We start from the raw sequence: 20,601 nt of genomic DNA on the forward strand, positions 1-20,601 counted from the left end.
GCAAAAACACACGTTCGGCTCCTTCGTAACCTAACACAAAATACGCAAACCTTTAGTTACATCAAACTGCACGTTACTATCCTAAAACTGTTCCTGAATAGAGCATTGTACCCTCCTTTCTTAGAATCCGTGTTTGTTATTCGTCCATCGAATAAATATTCTCTTTGATTGCTTTGTTTTTCTACCTATGGCAAGATTCCGTATTGCGTCGCTGTTCATGGTTGGCCTATCAAAAGCGCTTATAGTAATGGGCCGTTGAAACAAAAGTGATTGAAACCACTTTCAGCAAATAGTATTCCGTCAGAAGAAAACGTCGACACCTCATTTGTCTTGAATAGTACACTACAGAGGTGGGGCGGGCCATGCGTAGTCACAATAGAAGGTCCTGTTGCGCACTAACGTTCTCCATTTTGGAGACGCGTCGCATACGCAAGTTACTCCATTTTGGCTAGTTCGCTTTGTTTTTGTAAGACGTTCCGCTTTTGGTAAAAATTTGTTACTTATATCACAATAATGGAGGGGAAAAGGCGATTTACAGCATTGCTACTGATCTTCCTGTTTGGTAATCATATAGACTGCATATAATGCACAAGCAGGATGGATTCACATTTGAGTCTTGTTCCTTCTAAGGTTTCATCTTTAATCTGCCCACTGAGTTTTTCCTCATCTCTATCATCTTGTCACCGGGCATGACAGCGTTGCGTCTTCACCAAAACGAGAAAGTATTTTCTAACGACTACTACCGACACGTAGCAAGTACAATTGAAGGTCTGAAAGGTTTCAATATTTAACGGTGAGTTTTTACCTACCAACTGATAAAATGTGATTGGGGTTGTAAATTAAAGTAAGGGGATGTGTTGTATCTAATTTTTAGATCATCCTCATGGTTGATTAAACCATGTGAGGGTATTGCAGAAAGCCAGTTTAGCAAATCTTAAACTTGACCTTGAACTCTGAGTTGAACTAACTCGACACGACTTACACAGTTATTGGTTCCGGAACAACTACGTCATTGTTCCGTCATTTTACGTCAAATTACAGTGAGCGAAGTCAGTCAACTTTGAATAGACTGAATTTAATTGAAACGCTTTCCCGTTAACTTCGAAAGGTATCTTCAGATGAGATAATGAGATTCAACATGGACGAACGATAAAAACTGTAGCGCTTCTTATGAATAATTAATCGTGTAATTCGATTTTCTAGGACCAAAAGGGCGCAACATTAAAAAAAACACACACACTCTCTACTGTGGTTTTCATTGATGACTTTTTTTTTTTTCCTTTTGCATACAGTCCAATTATTATTAGTCAAATTATGCCTATTATTTTTATTATTATTGTTTATTTTGGCAGTGGGAAAAGCACGTACATTAACCCCCCCGTAAATGTTATATCTGAGCTATGTTCGTTCTGAATTCAGATTCGGATTAAAAATGTTTAGTTTCGCCCCTTTTTAATTTGTTAAACATAATGTAATAACCCATTGATGGTGTGGCTATTGATAGCTAACGAACACCACTTGATGGAGGCGTGGACGAACATAAACAAGGCACAATAAAGCGAACGCAAGAAAGTCCAGGTGCTAGTAGCTGTTAGCAGGGGGAAGACGGCACCGAAATGTCCACGTCAGAACAATTCCACTTCATGTGGACAGAAGTCCACCTTCCAATGTCACTCACACAAGATCGGGACATTGTGATAACTCATTTAAAAATTAAAGCCCTCGTAATGGTCATATATGAGCTATGTTTTTTCGGAATTATTCTTTTTTTAATATATATATATTTTAAATTCTGCTTCCACGGAACAGTTCCTTTTCAGTTTAAACTTTTTTGGACCTGATGGGTTTCCTGCTGAATTTGAGATTTTCGGCCAATAATTTCACCTCACAATTTATCTAAATAAAATTGGACAAAAAAAATCATTGGTCCCATCACACATGACTACAGAGCTCATCTGAACTTTAGTGCACATGTGCATGACGGTGTAGTTACGTTTACAATGGATATGTATTGCAGTGCAATGAAGTTTACAATGGGGATTTATGACAGTGTAATGAATTTGCTGAATCTTGGGTGCCAGAATGTATGAACCCACTTTACAAAAAAGTATGATGCATTTATGAAGAAATTTGATTAAGCATTAATCATTAGTACAGATGTGACTGTGTGACTTTGGAACAAAACTCTTGAACATGTTTTTAAACATTCAGAGACCAAACCATTAAACTGGAGTCTGTTGTCCTCCTTCATGTTCAGTAGGGCAGAATGGCCAACATTAAAGAACATCTGCTGGACACTCTAGAGGAATTGGTCACACAGGACCTGAAGAGGTTCCAGTGGCATCTGACTAGCAGTGCGGAAGATAAACCTATCCCAAAGTCTCACCTGGAGAACGCAAACAGACAAGACACCGTGGACAACATGGTGCAAACATATGGTCAATTTACAGCTGTGGAGATCACACTAGACATCCTGAGGAAGATGAACAATAACCAGCTGGCTGAAGAACTGCAGACCAAAGTCAAAAACAGTAAGTAATGCAATGAATCACATCTATTATGTAAACTCACTTCAAAACACTGGCTGAAAGGCTGAGCAAACACAGTGAAAATGCAACTGAAAGCATATTCATTATTTAAACACAGAGATAAATGCTGCTCAAACTGTATTTGAATTTAAAATGAAAATGAGATGATTATTACTTTACCTATCTGTTCCAAATTGGGTATTGTGGGTGGTGCTACATTGCTGTCACCTGCAGCTGAACACAGGTCATGTAGAAATTAGAGTGATATCCTGGTTGGACATTATATCGTCTTTACATTTTGTTCTCTTCAGAAAATTCTCATCACTATGACAACACAGCCTTTACTAAGTGAGTAAGTGTATGATACAAATTGAAATAAAAATAATAGTTAGAAGTTTTCCTAATGTAGCAATAACTACATAAACAACTGCTTACCATCCCTGAATGGTTCATTGTATGATGTCTCCTATACCTCAGTCAGTGAAGTATTAGTCTGAGATACCACAAATACTCTGCCCACATGTAAACAGAGAGTCTGATATCTATAGTACATTCATCTGGTTACAGTGTAAAGATGCATATTCTGTCCTTATTTTTTGTGTCTTAACACAACTTGGGCAGTGGTAGCTTAGTGGTTAAGGTACTTGACTTGTAATCGTAAGATTGCCGGTTCAAGCTGCTACTGTTGGGGCCCCTGAGCAAGACCCTTGAAGTGCTCAAGTTGTTCTCAGTCCTAATAAGTCGCTTTGGATAAAAGTGTCAGCTAAGTGCTATAACTGTAAACTTGGCAGATAGCTAAACACCTGGGGTTCAATAAGGAGCTGAACCAAATGTGTTTGTCTTCAGTGTTTATTTTATCCACCAAATCCTGTGAAACTGCGACCAACAATTATAGATGTTCATAATCAAAAGACATGAGTTTGCTTACATCATACAAAACTGATATTTAAAGAAATATGTATTTCCATACAACATCCACACAGAATGTGACACAAGTCATCTAAACTTGCTATTATGAACTGAAGAAATTTGATTAAATATTCTACTCATCATTGAGGATGGACAGATGAAAATCTCACTTCATCATGAACACATGTGGCTCACATCTAAGATGGCTATATTAACCATTAACCCTCATCATGTGACTTCAACAACACTTAGAACACTGATTTCCTTAACATTGAACAGTCCCATCTAGTGGCCATATAATGTCATTAGTCATTACATAAAAGAACAGTCATGACATGTGCATGACCATTTTGTACTGGTCCAACATAATCACAGTTTTGTTGTTGCAACTAAATTCAACATTAGCAAGCAGCTGAAGTGAGGTAAAATAATTACATGTGTATATATACTGACTGTATACAGACTGACTGTTTGCTCTTCAGATCCTGCATAATTTTTGCTGGGCAGAAATATTGAACACAATTTCCCCCAATTATTTTCGTATGCTTTGTCCCAGAGCTTTTGCGTAATTAGGGTAGTTAGTTAACTAGCACTTTAAATTGGCTTCTATCTTCTGCCTGTCTGTGGAGCAGGTTCAGCATTTTAAACTGAATTCACCTCCCATTCCCAAAGCCTATGAGCATGTACAGATCAGTAAAGCAGAGAGATAATTTTATTAGCCTAACTGTTGAGACCAGTGTTTCCATCTGGTTTGTACAAGACTAAGAGTAAGAGATTATTTTACTTAATTGGGAAAGTATGTGCAAATTAGCAGATAATGGAAGAATTTACACCATACACATTTAAGTGTAGGACCAGTAAATTAAGATTAGATTAAGATCACAGTAAAGTTTGCACAGTCTAAATGAATGTTTCAGTAAAAATTACATTCCCAAAGTTATCCGCTCATCCCAAATATAGTCAATCAGTCCATATATGTTTGGTGTCCAGTATTTCCTTAGTTTATTTTGCTGTGCTGCTGTCATATGAACACAGACCAGTCAGGTTTAGATCAGGCTTCCACCAGTCAGAATTTCCAAATCCAGACCATCATAACTTAGACTACATCAAAATGATAATCCTTAATTTCTAATTAAAGAATGTAATACTGTTCATTTTGCTCTCTGGAGGATTTAATTTATGTAGACAAGATGGTGAAAATAAAATGATACATTTATTAACACAACATAGACACAAAACTTTGAATAATCTATCAGTATATTTACAGTAGTGAAAAAAAAAACCTAATTGCTATTTAGTGTGTGGGCATGTGTGTGTGTGTGTGTGTGAGAGTTGAGAGGGTGTGTGTAATGTGTGTAAGCATACATGCGTGATGTAAGAGCAGCGAAGTTTTGCTAGGGAAAACCAGAAAGACCCGATTTTATGTAAACACCTGAGTGTTGTGTGCTATTGAACACACAATCTTTTATTTTCTTGGTGCAAGCCACAGGGAGCACAGATGGTAAACTAGTATACACAGTCCACATTTATGTGCGAGACCACAGTAAAGTGAGACGATCATACAGATTGCATGTAATTTTAAACAAATGGTTCAGCAAAAAATCTAATTCACATAATTATCTACTTGCCACAAACATTAGCCCCAATACATTTTGACACCCAATGTTTTCTGTGTTAGTTTTCACAGAAGTTATTGGGGTAATTTTATGTATCAAGTATTGAAAGATATTCACCCAAACCATTTTCATAAATACAAGCTCAGTTATATTTACTTGCTCTTGGACATGAATAAGCCTTGAAATCTACACAGAAACCTTACTATACATTGGCTTCATACCTCTAGTGCAAAACCTATACAGGAACTGACAGACACCAAACATGTCTTACCTGATGGACTACATATGGAATAAATGGAAAATTGTGTAAATTTGATTTTGGTAAAGCATGATTTAAAAAGCTTATAGATCACAATACATTTTCGCATTTATCAGCCACTCTTGACTGTCGTAACTTGTCTCTCACACAGTGAGAGAAATGCTACTGAAATCATATTCACAATTTAAACACACAAAGAAAGAAATGCTTCTTAACCCAAATTTACTATTTACATTTAAAATTGAATGGAGGTTATTTTATGTGGGATTTCATTACTGCTCTGTGCTTGGCTGGATATGGGGTGGGTGGTGATGTGTTGCTTTCACTTGCAGCTGAACACAGGTCATGTACAAATGACAGTGTGATATGCTTGTTGGACATTTTATACTGGATGTTTTTGTTCCCTTCCTTTCTATCAGATTTAATACCCTCTTGTCGTCATGTGAACACAGACCAGGCAGGTCTAGTTCAGACCATCACAGCTCAGACTGGAGGAAGTATCATTGCACCTACTCTACAAGGAAGTGTGTTTTATGGTGCAGTTAATATTACCTGTGGAAATAGTTCTAAAGCAGAAGGTAAAACCGAAGCATCACTGTAGATCCTCACTGACTCATTTGCATTCATTCTCTTTCTCTCTCTCACTCACACACACACACAAACACACAATGGTAACATAATAGTATAAATTTACAAGATGAAAGGTATCATTAACTCCTAACTACATAAAATAAAAATTAAATAGCTACAATACTAGCAGAATGTGATCTTTGTAACAAGGGAAAGAAACCTACTTGACCAAGTGTACCTCAGCACGTGGGGTGCCTACAAGCCTGTGTCCCGCACACACACTGAACAGTTTGACCACATCTCTGTGTTCCTATAACCAGGACAGACCCCAACCAAACCTGGACAAACTGTGATGTTTGGTCAATGCAAAAACTGGGAAGGTTAGTAATTATAATTAAGCTGTTGTCTTCTTTTCTCCCTCTCTCACTCCCCTACGTCAGGCAGCTTCCAGCACAGCACCACCTGAACTTTGCAATAAGAATGCTGCTCTCACTGAAGGTGAAAGTGCTGCCAGGGTTATGTGGTTGGATTATGTATACTCTCAAACCTCTTTCTTATTCCTCTCATTTCTTCTTACTTTTGTAATCTAAATTTTCATGTAACTACTGAAATGCTGTGTCATTAATTGGATGTTACTGGCCATTAAATGCCACCCATTTTCTTATACCCCACAAAAAAAGAAAAGCTCCATGAATAAATAGACAAACTCAAACAATTGCATTAATACTTTTATATTTAATGTTTAATTATGTAACATTTATTCATTCATGCCTTCATGTAACACATTTACAAGTATACCCAGAACCAGGAAATTTGAGGTTTAAATATGGTTTAGCTCTCTTGACCTCAGGAAGAGACTAATAAAAAGACTAATAAGTATAAGATCTTGTTTCCGTATTAAGAAAATTACTGACTAAATATCTCCTGTTGTTCACCAAACCTTTAATGATTGTCTGATAATACTTGTCAACTAAGCTTTTTCATCATGTGTAATATGGAAAAACGGTACCTATGAAAGTGGAGCTCCTCTATGTTCACTTACTGCTGTACAACACTGAAAATGAATATCCCCGGGCAAATGTAATGAAACATTATAGATAAAAAGTACTATATGGTCTCTATTTCAGTTTCAGAAACCAAAGGAATATTTTTGTAATAATTTTAGTCTCCTCCAGATATATGTGAGTGTGTAATTTTGAAATTCTGCAGGCTCAGTAATGGGACAATTAAAATGTTGATACAAACAATTATGTTCATAGAAGATACAACCAGCTAGAAAGTCATTCCACCTGTAGTGATTTTATTTTGCTCTGAATGTATGTTTTCCTGAAGAAGCGTATAAAAATACACTATTCCAAAGAAACCCCAAAAAGTAGTCCACTATGAATAGAGCTTTTAGTTATCTGTAATGTGTTCTTTTGATATACATTATATTTGTTGACAATGGATAAGACTTTGTCTCTCTATTCTAAAGGTAAACAAAAGGAATCAGAAAGTAAACTGCTCAAATCCATTTTAAGAAGCCAATATTCCACAATATATGAGGGAACAGCAGCAAGAGGACGTCACGTGAACTTTAATGAGATTTACACAGAGCTCTATGTACAGAAGGACCGGAGAGGAGAAATCTGTACAGACCATGAAGTCACACAGATAGAGTCTGGAGTCTTGAGTTGGGATATAGCAGACACTCCACTCAGGTTCAATGATGTTTTCAGTGATAAGAATGGGAAAAAAGTTCTCACACAAGGAATAGCTGGGATTGGGAAAACAGTGTGTGTTCAGAAGTTTGTTTTAGATTGGGCTGAAGGAAAATCCAATGCAGATATAGATTTTGTCTTTCTTATTCCTTTCCGAGAGCTGAATCTTCTGAAAAAAAAACAAAACCTGCACGGGCTTCTTCTGCACTTCTACCCAAAACTCAAAAATTTAAAAGAAACCGGGCTTTTTGACGATAAGTGTAGATGTGTGTTCATCTTCGATGGACTGGATGAAATGAGAAAACAACTGCGTTTACAAAGGAAGGAAATTACAGATATAACTGAGAAGGAACGTGTTGATGTCCTGGTAAAAAACCTCATCAAAGGAGCTCTACTTCCATCTGCCTTTGTCTGGATCACCTCCAGACCTGCAGCAGTAGATCAAATCCACAGGAAAGACATCCACCTGATGACAGAAGTACGAGGATTCATCACTGACCAACAGAAGGAACAGTACTTCAGGAATCAAATCAGTGAACAGGATCAGGCCAGCAGAATCATCTCACACATTAAACAGTCAAAGACCCTCCATACCATGTGCTGCATGCCCATTTTCTGTTGGATCACGGCCATGGTGCTTCAGAAAATCATGAATCAATGCACTAAGGCCCCAAAGAGCCTAACAGAAATGTATGCAAACTTTCTTATTATTCAGATGAGCACAAAGAGTGAGAAACATAATGAAACTCCTCAGAAAGACACAAAAAAACTTCTGGAATCCAACAGGGCCATGATTCTGAAACTGGCTGAACTGGCTTTCAAACAGCTAATAAAAGGAAATATCGTGTTCTATGAAGAGGACCTGAAAGAGTGTGGCATTGATGTCACCGAGGCCTCAGTGTACTCTGGGGTTTGTACAGCAATCTTTAAGGAGGAATCTGGGTTTTACCAGAGGAAAATCTACTGCTTTGTGCATCTGAGCTTTCAGGAGTTCCTGGCTGCATTCTATGTGTTGCACTGCTTTTTGAATGAGAAAATGGGGCAGCTACAGCCTATCTTATGTGATCATCATTATGATGATTTTATGATAATTAACTGCTCTGAGGATGACGGCAACTGCTCTGAGGATGACGGCGACTGCTCTGAGGATGACGACGACTGCGCTGGGGATGACGACGACTATGCTGAGGATAACGATGACTGCGCTGAGGATGATGACGACTGCGTTGAGGAAGTGCCCAGAAAAAAGATGAAAATGTGCCCAGAAACACACAAGCACAGAGGTCAGTCTAAGAAGGTCCAACTGGAGGATGTGCTGATGAGAGCAGTGGATAAAACCTTGGAGAGTGAGAATGGACACCTGGATCTTTTTCTCCGATTCCTGCTGGGCATCTCACTGGAGTCCAATCAGAGACTCCTACAAGGTCTACTCACACACATACACAGCAGTTCGGAGAGCATCCAGGAAACCAAAGAATACATCAAGGAACTAATCAAAGACAATTATGCAGAGATCTCAGCTGAAAGATCCATAAATATGTTCCTTTGCCTGACTGAAATAAATGACTCGTCTCTCTCCAAGGAGATTCAGGATTATCTACATTCAGAGAAACATTCAGAAGAACAGCTCTCTGCTGCACACTGCTCAGCAATAGCCTACATGCTGCAGTTGTCAGAGGAGGTGCTGAATGAGTTGGACCTGAAGAAATACAACACAACAGAGGAGGGTTACAGGAGACTGATTCCAGCTACCAAGAACTGCAAAAGGGCTCTGTGAGTATCTAAAGTAAATTTCATTAAATTAATAATTTATATCAGTAACTGAGTGAATGCTACCTGTAATGAAGGTAATAATGAACCATCTACAAAGCAGTGAAACGTGTAGGTAAGTTGATGTTTTATAACAATATGTCTTACATTTATGTTCACACACTCTTGAGTCATACATATTCATGTTATTATATTATAAGGCACCAAGATCCCGTCGGCGTGCGAGTCCAGCTTTCCCGTTGCAATTGGTTTTACTAGTTAGCCTGTATTCAAATCAAATTGTGGTGACAAACAGTGAATAAATCTGCTTTGCTTTGTCTGCAGATATTTCTGAATTATATGCAACATTCTTACCACTTGATTGTTTAGTCCAAGATTAATCATTTCTATGTGACTTGATTCCACAGTCCGTGTTTTAACTGTAATTTGCACTTTGTTTTCTCTGCTTTTACAGACTAGCTGGTTGCAATTTTACCAACAACATAAGTGAAACTCTCTGCTCTGATTTGAAGTTACCAAACTCCCCCCTAATAGAACTGGATCTATGTAGCACTTCTCTTCAAGATTCAGGAGTGATGATACTCTCTGATGGTTTGAATAGTTCACACTGTAAACTGGAGATTCTCAGGTGAGATGAACTGGCAAAGATATTAATAAAAACATAGAGAAAAAAAAACACATTGGCACATCCATCGACCATGAAGGGTTAAAGCTCATCATGTAGCTGACACTTTTTATTCAAATCAAATCATGAGTGAATACAACTTGAGCAATTGAAGGTTAACGGCCTTGCTCAGGGACCCAATAGTGGCAACTTGACAGTGGTGGGATTTGAACCAGCAACCTTCTGATTATTAGTCAAGTACCTTAAACATATTTTATATTACATTTACATTCATGGCATATAGCAGATGCTCCTATCCAGAGCGACGTACAAAAGTTATTCAGCCTAAGTGCAGCAATCCCCCTGTCTGTCCAATGTGTCCTCTCTACGAGCTCAGAGATCAACTATGAATAAAGAGACCAGGGTCAATTGTAGTCAGAGGAGCTCTAGATTATTAGCAGCAAAGGGAAAGTATTTGTAGGGATGAGGTGCTTGTAAAGACATTGAGAAGCGGTGCAGGAAGAGGAAGCAGGGAGGGAAGGTGTGTGTGAGAGAGAGAGAGAGAGATAGAAGGTCATAGGGAAGATGATGCACAGAGCTGGTTCAGACCTGCTGCAATTGCTGGCAGTTGTCATGATTTCATCCTATTTTGCTTTATTAATTATAATATATAGCAGGTGTGCATTTATACTTAAATTGACAAACTCATTTACTTACCTGAATTGCTGGAAGTAGTGTGTTGTTCATAAATAAATTGACGACTTCTGGGATTTTTGGAGGTTGGCTGACCTGTTGTGGTGCATTACCACCTATTACTGCCCTTTAGTGTGGAGCACTGAGATCAGGGTCAGCTGTTAGAGATGCCTCTTTTAGATGAACATGGGAGTTGACTTGCACTGTAATTTGTTGGGTTTTTTCTAGCACTTTTCATGCAGTTCTTGCTTTTGTGCCTCAGTTCATATGATTCTTGACATGTCTTTTAGCCTTCCTTTGTTGCCCCTGAATTGGTATAACATCGTTTTTGACTTCCCCAACTCATTCCACTTATTTAGTCTTGCTCAGAACATGCAGTGCTGATCATGTGAAACTCTCAACAGAAAAAACTGGCAATTAATTAGGAGTTGTTTTAGAAGCCAAAGAGCTTAATGGTGAGTTGAGTCAATTGACTCTGAGGATGTAGGAGAAAAGACCAGTGAGCACCACACAAAGAAAGTAGAATACAAACATATGCATAATTAATGTAAACTTTATAAAATATATTACAATGATTTCCTTAACTTAAATAATATGCCATAGTCTAAAATGGAGTTTATTTAGAATAATCTGTGGCTTTCCTTAACAACCATTAGCAAATGTTTTGAAAATGCAGCCAAACAGACCAACATTGTTCCATTGGTGAAATTCGATGTGTGACAGTGATGACGTTGACCACTGTTGGGCCAACTTTCTGTCTGGGTTTCATGTAAATCTTGGTCCCTCTTTAAGAGAAGGGTAGGGAATCTGAACATTGGCTCTTTTTGGTCTAATTTGATTATACAAAGAATGGTGAACTTTTCTGGTCCATTCTCTTCCTGGCTCCACAGACAAGATGATCAAGAATTACAATAGACAAATGCAGACATTGCTGTAGACTCCCACAATGAGTATTTTGTTGCTCCTGCTAACACACTTGAACAGTTTTGTCTGTTGTCTTCACTTGTTCAAAATGGAAACTCAGTGCCAACTGGACAAATTCTGCATCTGAAACTCTTGTTAAAGTAAAGGAAAGACCCACATATGTTAACATGTGCTAGTAGTAAATATCCACATATTTACTGGAGTGAATGGCTATTGTTAACTAACAAGCATTTCTTTGGTGTGTTAGGGAAACTACTGAAATATCCAGTGCATGTAGAGTTTATGCAAGCAGGAGACTTTAAGTTCTTGGGTGAATCTGTTTGTAGTAGTACAAAGTCTACTGGAGATGTAGTGGTTCACAAAGCCTGCTTAATGATAAGCAACATCTGTGCTAAACCATAAAAGCTCAACTTCGACATGAGATGTTTATATAGGGCTAAACTGAGAGTGGTGTATTTAAAATGCATATGTAATATATATGCATCCTTAAGGTAACCCCCCCCCCCCCCCCAATATACAATATGCATTTAGCATCCTCTGATTTAACTATATTTTTTACTGTATTTACCTTTGCAGATTAATGTGCTGTGATCTCACTGTGGAGTCATGCAAATCTCTCACATCAGCTCTACAAAAAGAAAACTCACTGAAGGTGTTGGAGCTCAATAACAATGAACTACAGGACTCGGGAGTGGAGCAGCTCTGTGCTGGACTGAACAGTTTACACTGTAAACTGGAGATACTTAGGTAAACTTTCTGTGAATTCATTATTAAATAAAATATATATATATATATATTAATGTGTAAAACCACTTTAAGGCAATTTTATCAATATCAACATGTCCTCATCTTTAAATAAATGTAATTACAGTGCTGAATATTTTCCTCACTTACCTTTTCAAACTCTTTCTGTGTATAATCTCTGATTGAACTGTGAAATGTATTTACTTCCCCTTTGCAGATTAACTTCCTGTGATCTCACTGTGCAGTCTTGCATATATCTTACATCAGTTCTACAAAAAGAAAACACCTTGAAAGTGTTGGAGCTTAATAGCAATAAATTACAGGATTCAGGAGTGGAGCAGCTCTGTGCTGGACTGAAGAGTTCATGCTGTAAACTAGAGATACTTAGGTAAACTTTGTGTGAATTCCTTCTTAAATAAAAAATGTTAAGATGTGAAACCACTTCAGGACAATTTTACAAATGTCAGTATGTCCTCAACATTACATAAATTAAACAATAGTACTGAATAGTTTCCTTATTTGTCTTTTCTAACTCTTTTTGTGTATACTCTCCTCTGATTGAAATGTGAACTGCATTTACTTCTCCTTTGTAGATTATCTGGCTGTGGTCTCACTGGCGAATCTTGCAAATCTCTCACATTAGTTCTACAAACAGAAAACTCCTTAAAGGAGCTGGAGCTCAATAACAATAAACTACAGGACTCGGGAGTGGAGCAGCTCTGTGCTGGACTGAACAGTTTACACTGTAAACTGGAGATACTTAGGTAAACTTTCTGTGAATTCATTATTAAATTAAAAAAAAATAAAAAATAGTTTATATATATATATATATATATATATATATATATATATATATATATATATATATATATATATATAATTATAATAATAATAATGTGTAAAACCACTTCAGGGCAATTTTTCCAATGTCATTAAGACCTCATCTTTAAATAAATTTAATTACAGTACTGAATATTTTCCTCATTTACATTTTCAAACTCTTTCTGTGTGTACTCTCCTCTGATTGAAGTTTGAACTGTATTTTCTCTCACTTTGCAGAATGACTTCCTGTGATCTCACTGTAGAGTCTTGCAAATATCTCAAATCAGCTCTACAAAAGCAAAACTCCCTGAAAGTGTTGGAGCTTAATAACAATGAACTAAACGATTTAGGAGTGGAGCAGCTCTGTGCTGGACTGAAGAGTTCATGCTGTAAACTGGATATGCTTGGGTAAGCATTCTGTTAATACATTATTGAGTGTTAAGGTGTAAAAGCACTTTACAAATTTTTAGAAATGTCACTATGTCCTCTTCTTTGAAGAAATGATAGAACTATGGCATTAAACCTAAAAATATCCAAGACAACAAAAGACCAGACCAGTTAAAAGACCAGCATGTCCCCTTATTTAAATATTTCCAGCCAATATATTTTTCTAGTGAAAACTAATTGCATTTTATTAAATGGTCAGATTGTGTTGACAGAGTTCATTTTTGTTGCATGAACAGATTTTCCAGACCTAGAGGTAGAGAAATATAACATTCTAAAGGGCAGAGGAATAGTGGAGTTGATCACAAGATCGTTTATTTAAAGTTTTACAGATTTATATCATCAGTCACATTGTTGCTTTGCTGAATAGTTAAGTCATTTGCATGCTGCTGTGAAAGAAAAATCTGTTTCCTGTTAAGGAGACATTCAAGGCAGGTAGAATTAATTGAAGTAGTGTATTCTGTTCTGTGACAGTTCTGTCTGAGCCTCAATACAAAAAGGAAAGCAAAACTTAGTAAAGCAGCACATGTTGCTTTGTTCAAAGAGTGTTTTAAACAGGTAGACATTCCTTCACATACAATAATTTACAGTTATTAGCATCCCTGGTAAAGATGAGTGAAAGGGTTAGAAGAAATTCACCTTTTGGTGAAATAGCTTAATGTGACACTGGAAAAAAAGGAGAAAATTCCAGAGTTGAATTTAAATAAATTATCCTGAGAAGACCCATCAGGAAATTATTATTTTGAGCAAAACCACATGATCCACAATTATTGGTACCTCTAGAAATTCTTAGAAACAAAATGTAACACTTTTTTCAATTTAAGTAGTTTCTATTTTACTGTAAATTGATCAGTATGTCTAGGAACTCTCAAGCAGCAATACAGGACTTCCTGTTTTACTGGGATATATATCTGAGGTGAAACAGAGAGCACGTTCCATTAGTCATTCTGCAACATGGGAAACACAAGAGAGCACACAATTAAGGCAAAAGTGTGGTGACCTTCATAAGTCAGGGAATGCCAGGAAAAAGCCTCTCCTGTCATCAAACCACAAACGTAAGCACCTGAACCTTGCTAAACAGTATTGCAACTTTGACTGGGATTGTTTTCTTTGGTCTACACTTTGGGAACAAACACTTAAGGTGGCTTTGGCATCAAAGGAAGGATGACTGCAGTGAAAAGAAGCCAATTCCCCCTGTTGAGTGTGGAGAAATGTAAATGGCATCATGAACTCCAGGAAATACTAGTACATTAAAACCTGTCTGCCTCAGAAAACATGTGTAGTGAGTGAAAGAGGAGAGTGCACAAGAGAGGACCCTGGACAATCTGGGGACATACTGTAAAGAGGAATCATCTGAAATTCCCTGGTCAGTATTCTCAAACCTTATAAAAAGTTATAGGAGAAGATTGAGTGCTGTTTTATTGGCACTGTGAGGTCGCACAAAGCATTAAATGCAGGGGTGCCTGTAGAGCATGCAGTTTTAGTAAAAATAATTGTTTTCTTTTTTTTCCTTTCTTTTTCTCAGAATAAATTAATTTCAATTAAAGGTTGGCTTTTTCGCATGTGTAAGAATAAGATAATTCACACACACACACACACACAAAATTCTTATAAACCTTTTCAGTCATCTTTACCAGGGGTGCCATTAATTGTGGAGGGGACTGTAAATGGCAGAGATTTCCTTTCCTTTTTTCCTTTTAAGGCAGCAGCCATATGGGAACAACTCCACTAGACATAGTGAAGTCAGCAGAAGGGTGCATTAAATTGAGCATGTAAATAAATAAACAATATGGGATCAAAACAATTTCACTGCTCCAGTGTCATGGAAAAGCTTGAGTATTTAGACTTCGGTTGATGAAGCTGTTGACCCCCATTGTGAGATCAGTTGGGGGCTGTTGTTTGACACCTTTTGTGAAGCTGAAACTGGGTCAGGAACCCTTAGTTTCCTGAGCTAATTAGTCTCTCAAGACTGGCTTTAATGTGATTGTTAATTGCAATTATTGAACACTGCTTCACTTCCTGACATAAGTATAAGTATTCATTAATGTTTTTGGCTCACAGTAGTCATTTATATTTAATCTGTTTTCCACTCTCACTGGGCAATCTTGTTGCTGGTAAAAACGCTAAACTGATTGGCAGTGTGGAATAGATGATGACTACGCTACAGCTCTAAGATAGAGGACAAGGCAGTAAATGTCCTATAAATGTTGTTACTCAGAGCTGAGGAATGTATAAGAGACCTCACTGGGTTTGGGTTAGGGTTAGCTCAGGGTTAGCACAGGGTACTCAATTCTCTAGCTGTCCTGTGCCAGTCATGTCACCAGTAAAAAAAAAAAAAAAAAGGATATAAATAAACAAATGATTTGCAGTGTGAAGTAACTGATCTCCTACTACAGGTATGAGCCTCTCTGTCTGCCCCATGCAGACTGCTCTGTGAATGCATCTCACTCACTGACTTATTTTACCTCCTGTCTGCAGATTGTCGGGTTGTTTGGTCACAGAGGAAGGCTGTTCTTCTCTGGCTTCAGCTCTGAGTTCAAACCCCTCACACCTGAAAGAATTGGATCTGACTTATAACTATCCAAAAGACTCAGGGGTGACTCTCTCTGCTATACTGAAGGGTCCACACTGCAAACTGAGGTATGTCGAACAGCCACATGCATACATGTGTGCATATATTTCCACATAAGTTGCACATGTAGGTCACACTGATTCTACTATATGCAATTAATTTTGCTTTCAAGTCAGTTGACAAATTGTCCGAAGTGACTGATTAATCTGTTAATATTAGAAGCAGGAAAACACATGAGAAAGTGCATGAGTTTAGAACAGTATAATGTTTATCATGTTGTTATATGTGGCTGGCTCTGGTGTAAATGAATAATGTTTAATAGTGTTTTGTAGCATCAGGTGAATCTACCGTATGTCTACTGATTAATGTGAGGAGGTTCATGTGTGATGCCGTCAGTAAGACTGAGGAGAAATTAACAGAGCTAATGGTTGTATCCACATTGACAACATCCAGCTTTTTATGTGAGATTTTTTTAGAGCTGTGTGGATGAGACACAATGCAATATAACTGATCTGATCATCCTTAAACAATCTTAAACTACCAGGATACCTAAGGATGTTGATTCTCATATTACTTCATGTATTGTACAAATTTGAAATTTAATTCTTGAATTCTCCAAGTTTTAAAAATGCACGAGATTTCACTTTCAATGTAGATTTTTTCTTCTCCATTCACTTTTAAGAAGCTTGTTAAAATACATTTATATTCAGTGCATTTGGCAAACACTTATTCAGAGCAACATACATATTTATCAGTATGACCGTACATTCACTGCTTAGTTTTACATTCACTTTAAGAAGCTGGTTGATGTACATTGTCAAACATCCTCTGGGACCTATATCTGTTATGACCATACCTGCAGGGGGAAAATGGTGGACTTTGTCAGATTGAAGTGACAATTTTTCATGTGTAAAGTTCTTTTAAATTTAATCCCAATGAAAAGGGCCACTCATCTGAATGAAGTAACATGCACAACCTGTAAATATTACAGAACAAATAATGGTCCACATGTACATGGTAATGATGAAGGAATACAAAAAAAAGGCAACTGACTTTATGTAAAAAACAATGTAACTGAATTAAGTCTGCATTAAGCTAACAAGACATTACTTAGGCTTGTTACCTAATTTGATGTCTCAGTCAATTTGATGTCAAAGTCAAACGTCTAGTGATTACTTTGTAGAAACGTGAAAGCACAACATGTCTCCTTTTGGTCACTGGGTGCCACTGTGGCTCTATGACTGAAAAACAGATAACTGCAACAGATTAATATCTCTGCAAATAAAATAATCAAACAGAAATAATATGGGGGTCCTTGATATATACATGGAGACTTCTTGCATCTGGTGGAAGTTAAAATCCAGTAGCAGTTTGGAAACATTTATTAGTAACATAGTTGAAACATATATGAGTAACATGCAGTGGGGATGGAAAATAGTCTCACATTCCAGTCTGTGAATTATAACACTTGGATATCCTGGAGGGAGAATTTAAGCAGTGGATGGCCTGGAGAACAGATGGTATAGAAGGTTAACTGAAGAGGAGAGTGAGGAGGGGAAGGAAACTGTAGCAGACTCCAAGGCGGAGAGAACAAAGTGAGTCCTGGTATGTAAGGGAAGTTACGACAGCTGAAGCAGGGAGAAATGGAGAGAAGGTTTAGACATGTGGTGTCTCCATGTTCTGTGGGTGTTGTAGATAAGCACTGAAAAACACATGCTAAAAGTAGATAGTTCAGAGATTAGGAATCTAATTTTGAAAAGAATATTTGGTACTTGGTGAAGAGAGAGTAATCCAGTCTCTGTGTTGACTGGAAAGATGGAAGGATGTCCACCTAACCACCACAGACGTGCAATTATGTAGTAGATTCCTTGTCAGTTTGCCTTTTAATTGCTCGTCCCACCCTACAATTCACACTTTAAACTACACCTGAAACCACTAATGACTGCTAAGTACTACTAGGTTAACCAAAACTACCTTTAAAATAAACAGTTCTAAGAAATTTATGCAATATGATGCCCCTTTAATTAATGATTAAAGGAGCATTGTATGACTGGAAAGCAGTGCATCCAGACTTGAGCCTCCCAAGACAGTTAACCCTTAACCCTTAACTTAAAAATCAGACAAACTGGCAATGCAACCAGATGTCATTAATGCAGTGTGCATAAACATTAAATGTATTTTATATGTATATTAATATTACCAATAATAACTATTATTGGTATTATTATATAATTATGCTTTCTCTTTGCTTGTGTGTGTATGTTTCTTCTTTAGGGTGGAACCTGCAGGAATGATTCGACTCCAATTGGGCCCAAGAAAATGCAAGTTCACTGTGTTCATTATAATCTGAAAATGCACAAACACACAGTCAAATATAATTTGTGTTGGAGTTGTCCTCTTCTCTAAGATGTTTTTTGGGTTTTGTTTTTTGTACAGATGCATGTGAGCTCACACTGGACCCAAAGACAGCAAATATTTGTCTCGATCTATCTGAGGAAGACACAAAGGTTGAGCTTGTACAGTATATAGTTTCATCTCGTCCAGAGAAATTTGGTTGCCCACAGGTTTTGTGTAGAGAGAGTCTGTCTGGATGCTGTTACTGGGAGGTTGAGTGGAGTGTGTCGGCTGCTGTATCAGTGGCATATAAAAGAATCCACAGGAATCCAAACAATCATAGTAGTTGGTTTGGATTCAATAAAAGCTCCTGGTGTCTGTTCTGCTCTAATGGCAGTTACATTGCTAGGCACGATTGTAAAGACACCGACATACCTGCCCCGCACTCCAGCTTCAACAGAGTAGGAGTGTATCTGGACTCGCTGGCCGGCACGCTGTCCTTTTATAATGTCCCCTCTGATACACGTGCACCACTGACTCACTTGCACACTTTCCACTCCACATTTACCGAGCCCCTCTATGCAGGAGTTGGGTTTTCGAGTCGTAGTCCTTTATCCTCAGCAGCATGTATATGTAAAATAGATTAACCTCGCTTGATGTTTGCAGGGAAACATCCACTCTTAAAATGCAACTGGTGGATTTGATAGATTTTTGTATGTCATAACACACACACACCACACAAACCACACACACACCACACACACACACACACACACACACACACAGTTACTCTGACACACAACTATTAGTGACACCAAATTCTCTTGTTTTGAATGTGTCCCAGACAAAACTACCTCAGTTTCTGTCTTTATATCTGTTTGTTTCTAATGATCTATAATAATCTGTTTTACAATACTGAATTATGATTTAACTGTACATCATGATGAATTATAATCTAACTGTTATATTCTCAAATTTTACAAATTAAAATGGGCATGAATCTTTGGACTTTGTATAGTAGAATTTTTTTTTATTGTTTTCTTCCCTTTACATACATGGCCAAACACATGTATGCATGCAAACACACATTTGTTTGATGTTGGGAGGTGAAGCAGGATCTAGAGTCGACCCTTCAGTTAAACAGACACAGACATTTATTTTGACATGTAAATGAAACAAAACCAAAACACGAACAACAACAACATGAACACTAAGTAAAAATATGAAAAATGAAAGAACAGACTCCCAACAGAACAGCTGAACAGTAGTATGCACGACACTGACAAAGAATGATACACACAGGATTTAAATATACATGTTACCTACGACTTTAACAAGGGAAAGGTGTAATACATAACCAACATAGGAAGGGCATGGCCATGTAGACACACACACACACACACAGACAGACATCACATGGACAATGGGAGGAGCCGAGGAGGAGGGGGCCATGCCATGACATTAACCCCAAGATCCTTGGTCGCCAAGGGCTCATTGCTATCAGAATCCCCTGACCCTGTTTCCATCCCGGAAGTAGGATCCTCATGGAGGGCCTCCTCAACCTCCATCAGACCTGAGGCTGAGATGGTCATAGTCCTCGCCCATGCCGAAGTCCTCATAGCCATCCGGGCAGTCCAGGGTGGGTAAGTAAGACCCAACAAAGTCTGACCTTGGACCACCAGGGCCCCTCTAAAATTTCCAAGGGGAGCTCTCCCCCTCTGCCCTGGCAGGAAGTGTGCCCTCCAGGATGAAGGACAAATCACAGAACAGGACCTTACATACACTAACAAGGATGATGAAGGACAGGCGTGACAAATGATGGTTTAACAAGGGAGGAGTGTAGCGATGAGGAGAGACACGCACACATACTCCTCACACAAACAAGACATCGCATGGACATGGGGAAGAGTATAAGAGGAGAGGGCTGTGCCATGACAAAGGGGAATCATCCCTCAAGTGGGTCCACCGCAATAAATTCAAAGCACACAAATCTTCAGTGGAAAGGAGTGAGATTGCTAAGGAATCATTCAGGTCACAAAAAGAATAAACTCTCATGCCCTAATATTATGGTTGCCAGTACAAGATATGCTAGACCTCCTAAATTAATACCAT

At 37.9% G+C, this 20,601-nt stretch overlaps 1 protein-coding gene across 10 annotated transcripts; it reads left to right on the forward strand.

Annotated features, from left to right (window-relative positions):
- Positions 1-387: 387 nt before the first annotated feature.
- On the forward strand, positions 388-19,494 carry LOC145652118 (NACHT, LRR and PYD domains-containing protein 3-like). 10 transcript variants are annotated; one of them, XM_081701661.1, is made up of 14 exons: positions 388-485; positions 631-793; positions 2,258-2,531; positions 5,732-5,890; positions 6,203-6,262; positions 7,357-9,355; positions 9,807-9,980; positions 12,150-12,320; positions 12,535-12,705; positions 12,911-13,081; positions 13,377-13,547; positions 16,062-16,223; positions 18,430-18,476; positions 18,592-19,494. In XM_081701661.1, exons 3-14 carry the CDS (start codon positions 2,267-2,269, stop codon positions 19,134-19,136), a joined length of 4,095 nt encoding a protein of 1,364 aa, XP_081557787.1. In that variant the 5' UTR covers positions 388-485; positions 631-793; positions 2,258-2,266; the 3' UTR covers positions 19,137-19,494. The 10 variants fall into 10 exon arrangements, 9 of the variants coding, with proteins under 9 accessions (XP_081557787.1, XP_081557788.1, XP_081557785.1 ...); XM_081701662.1 differs by having other exon boundaries at positions 397-466; XM_081701659.1 differs by having other exon boundaries at positions 402-793.
- Positions 19,495-20,601: the final 1,107 nt, after the last annotated feature.

The sequence above is a fragment of the Electrophorus electricus genome, chromosome 18, assembly GCF_041902795.1.
Source record: "Electrophorus electricus isolate QZ-2024a chromosome 18, ASM4190279v1, whole genome shotgun sequence".
In the NCBI taxonomy this organism is placed as follows: domain Eukaryota; kingdom Metazoa; phylum Chordata; class Actinopteri; order Gymnotiformes; family Gymnotidae; genus Electrophorus; species Electrophorus electricus.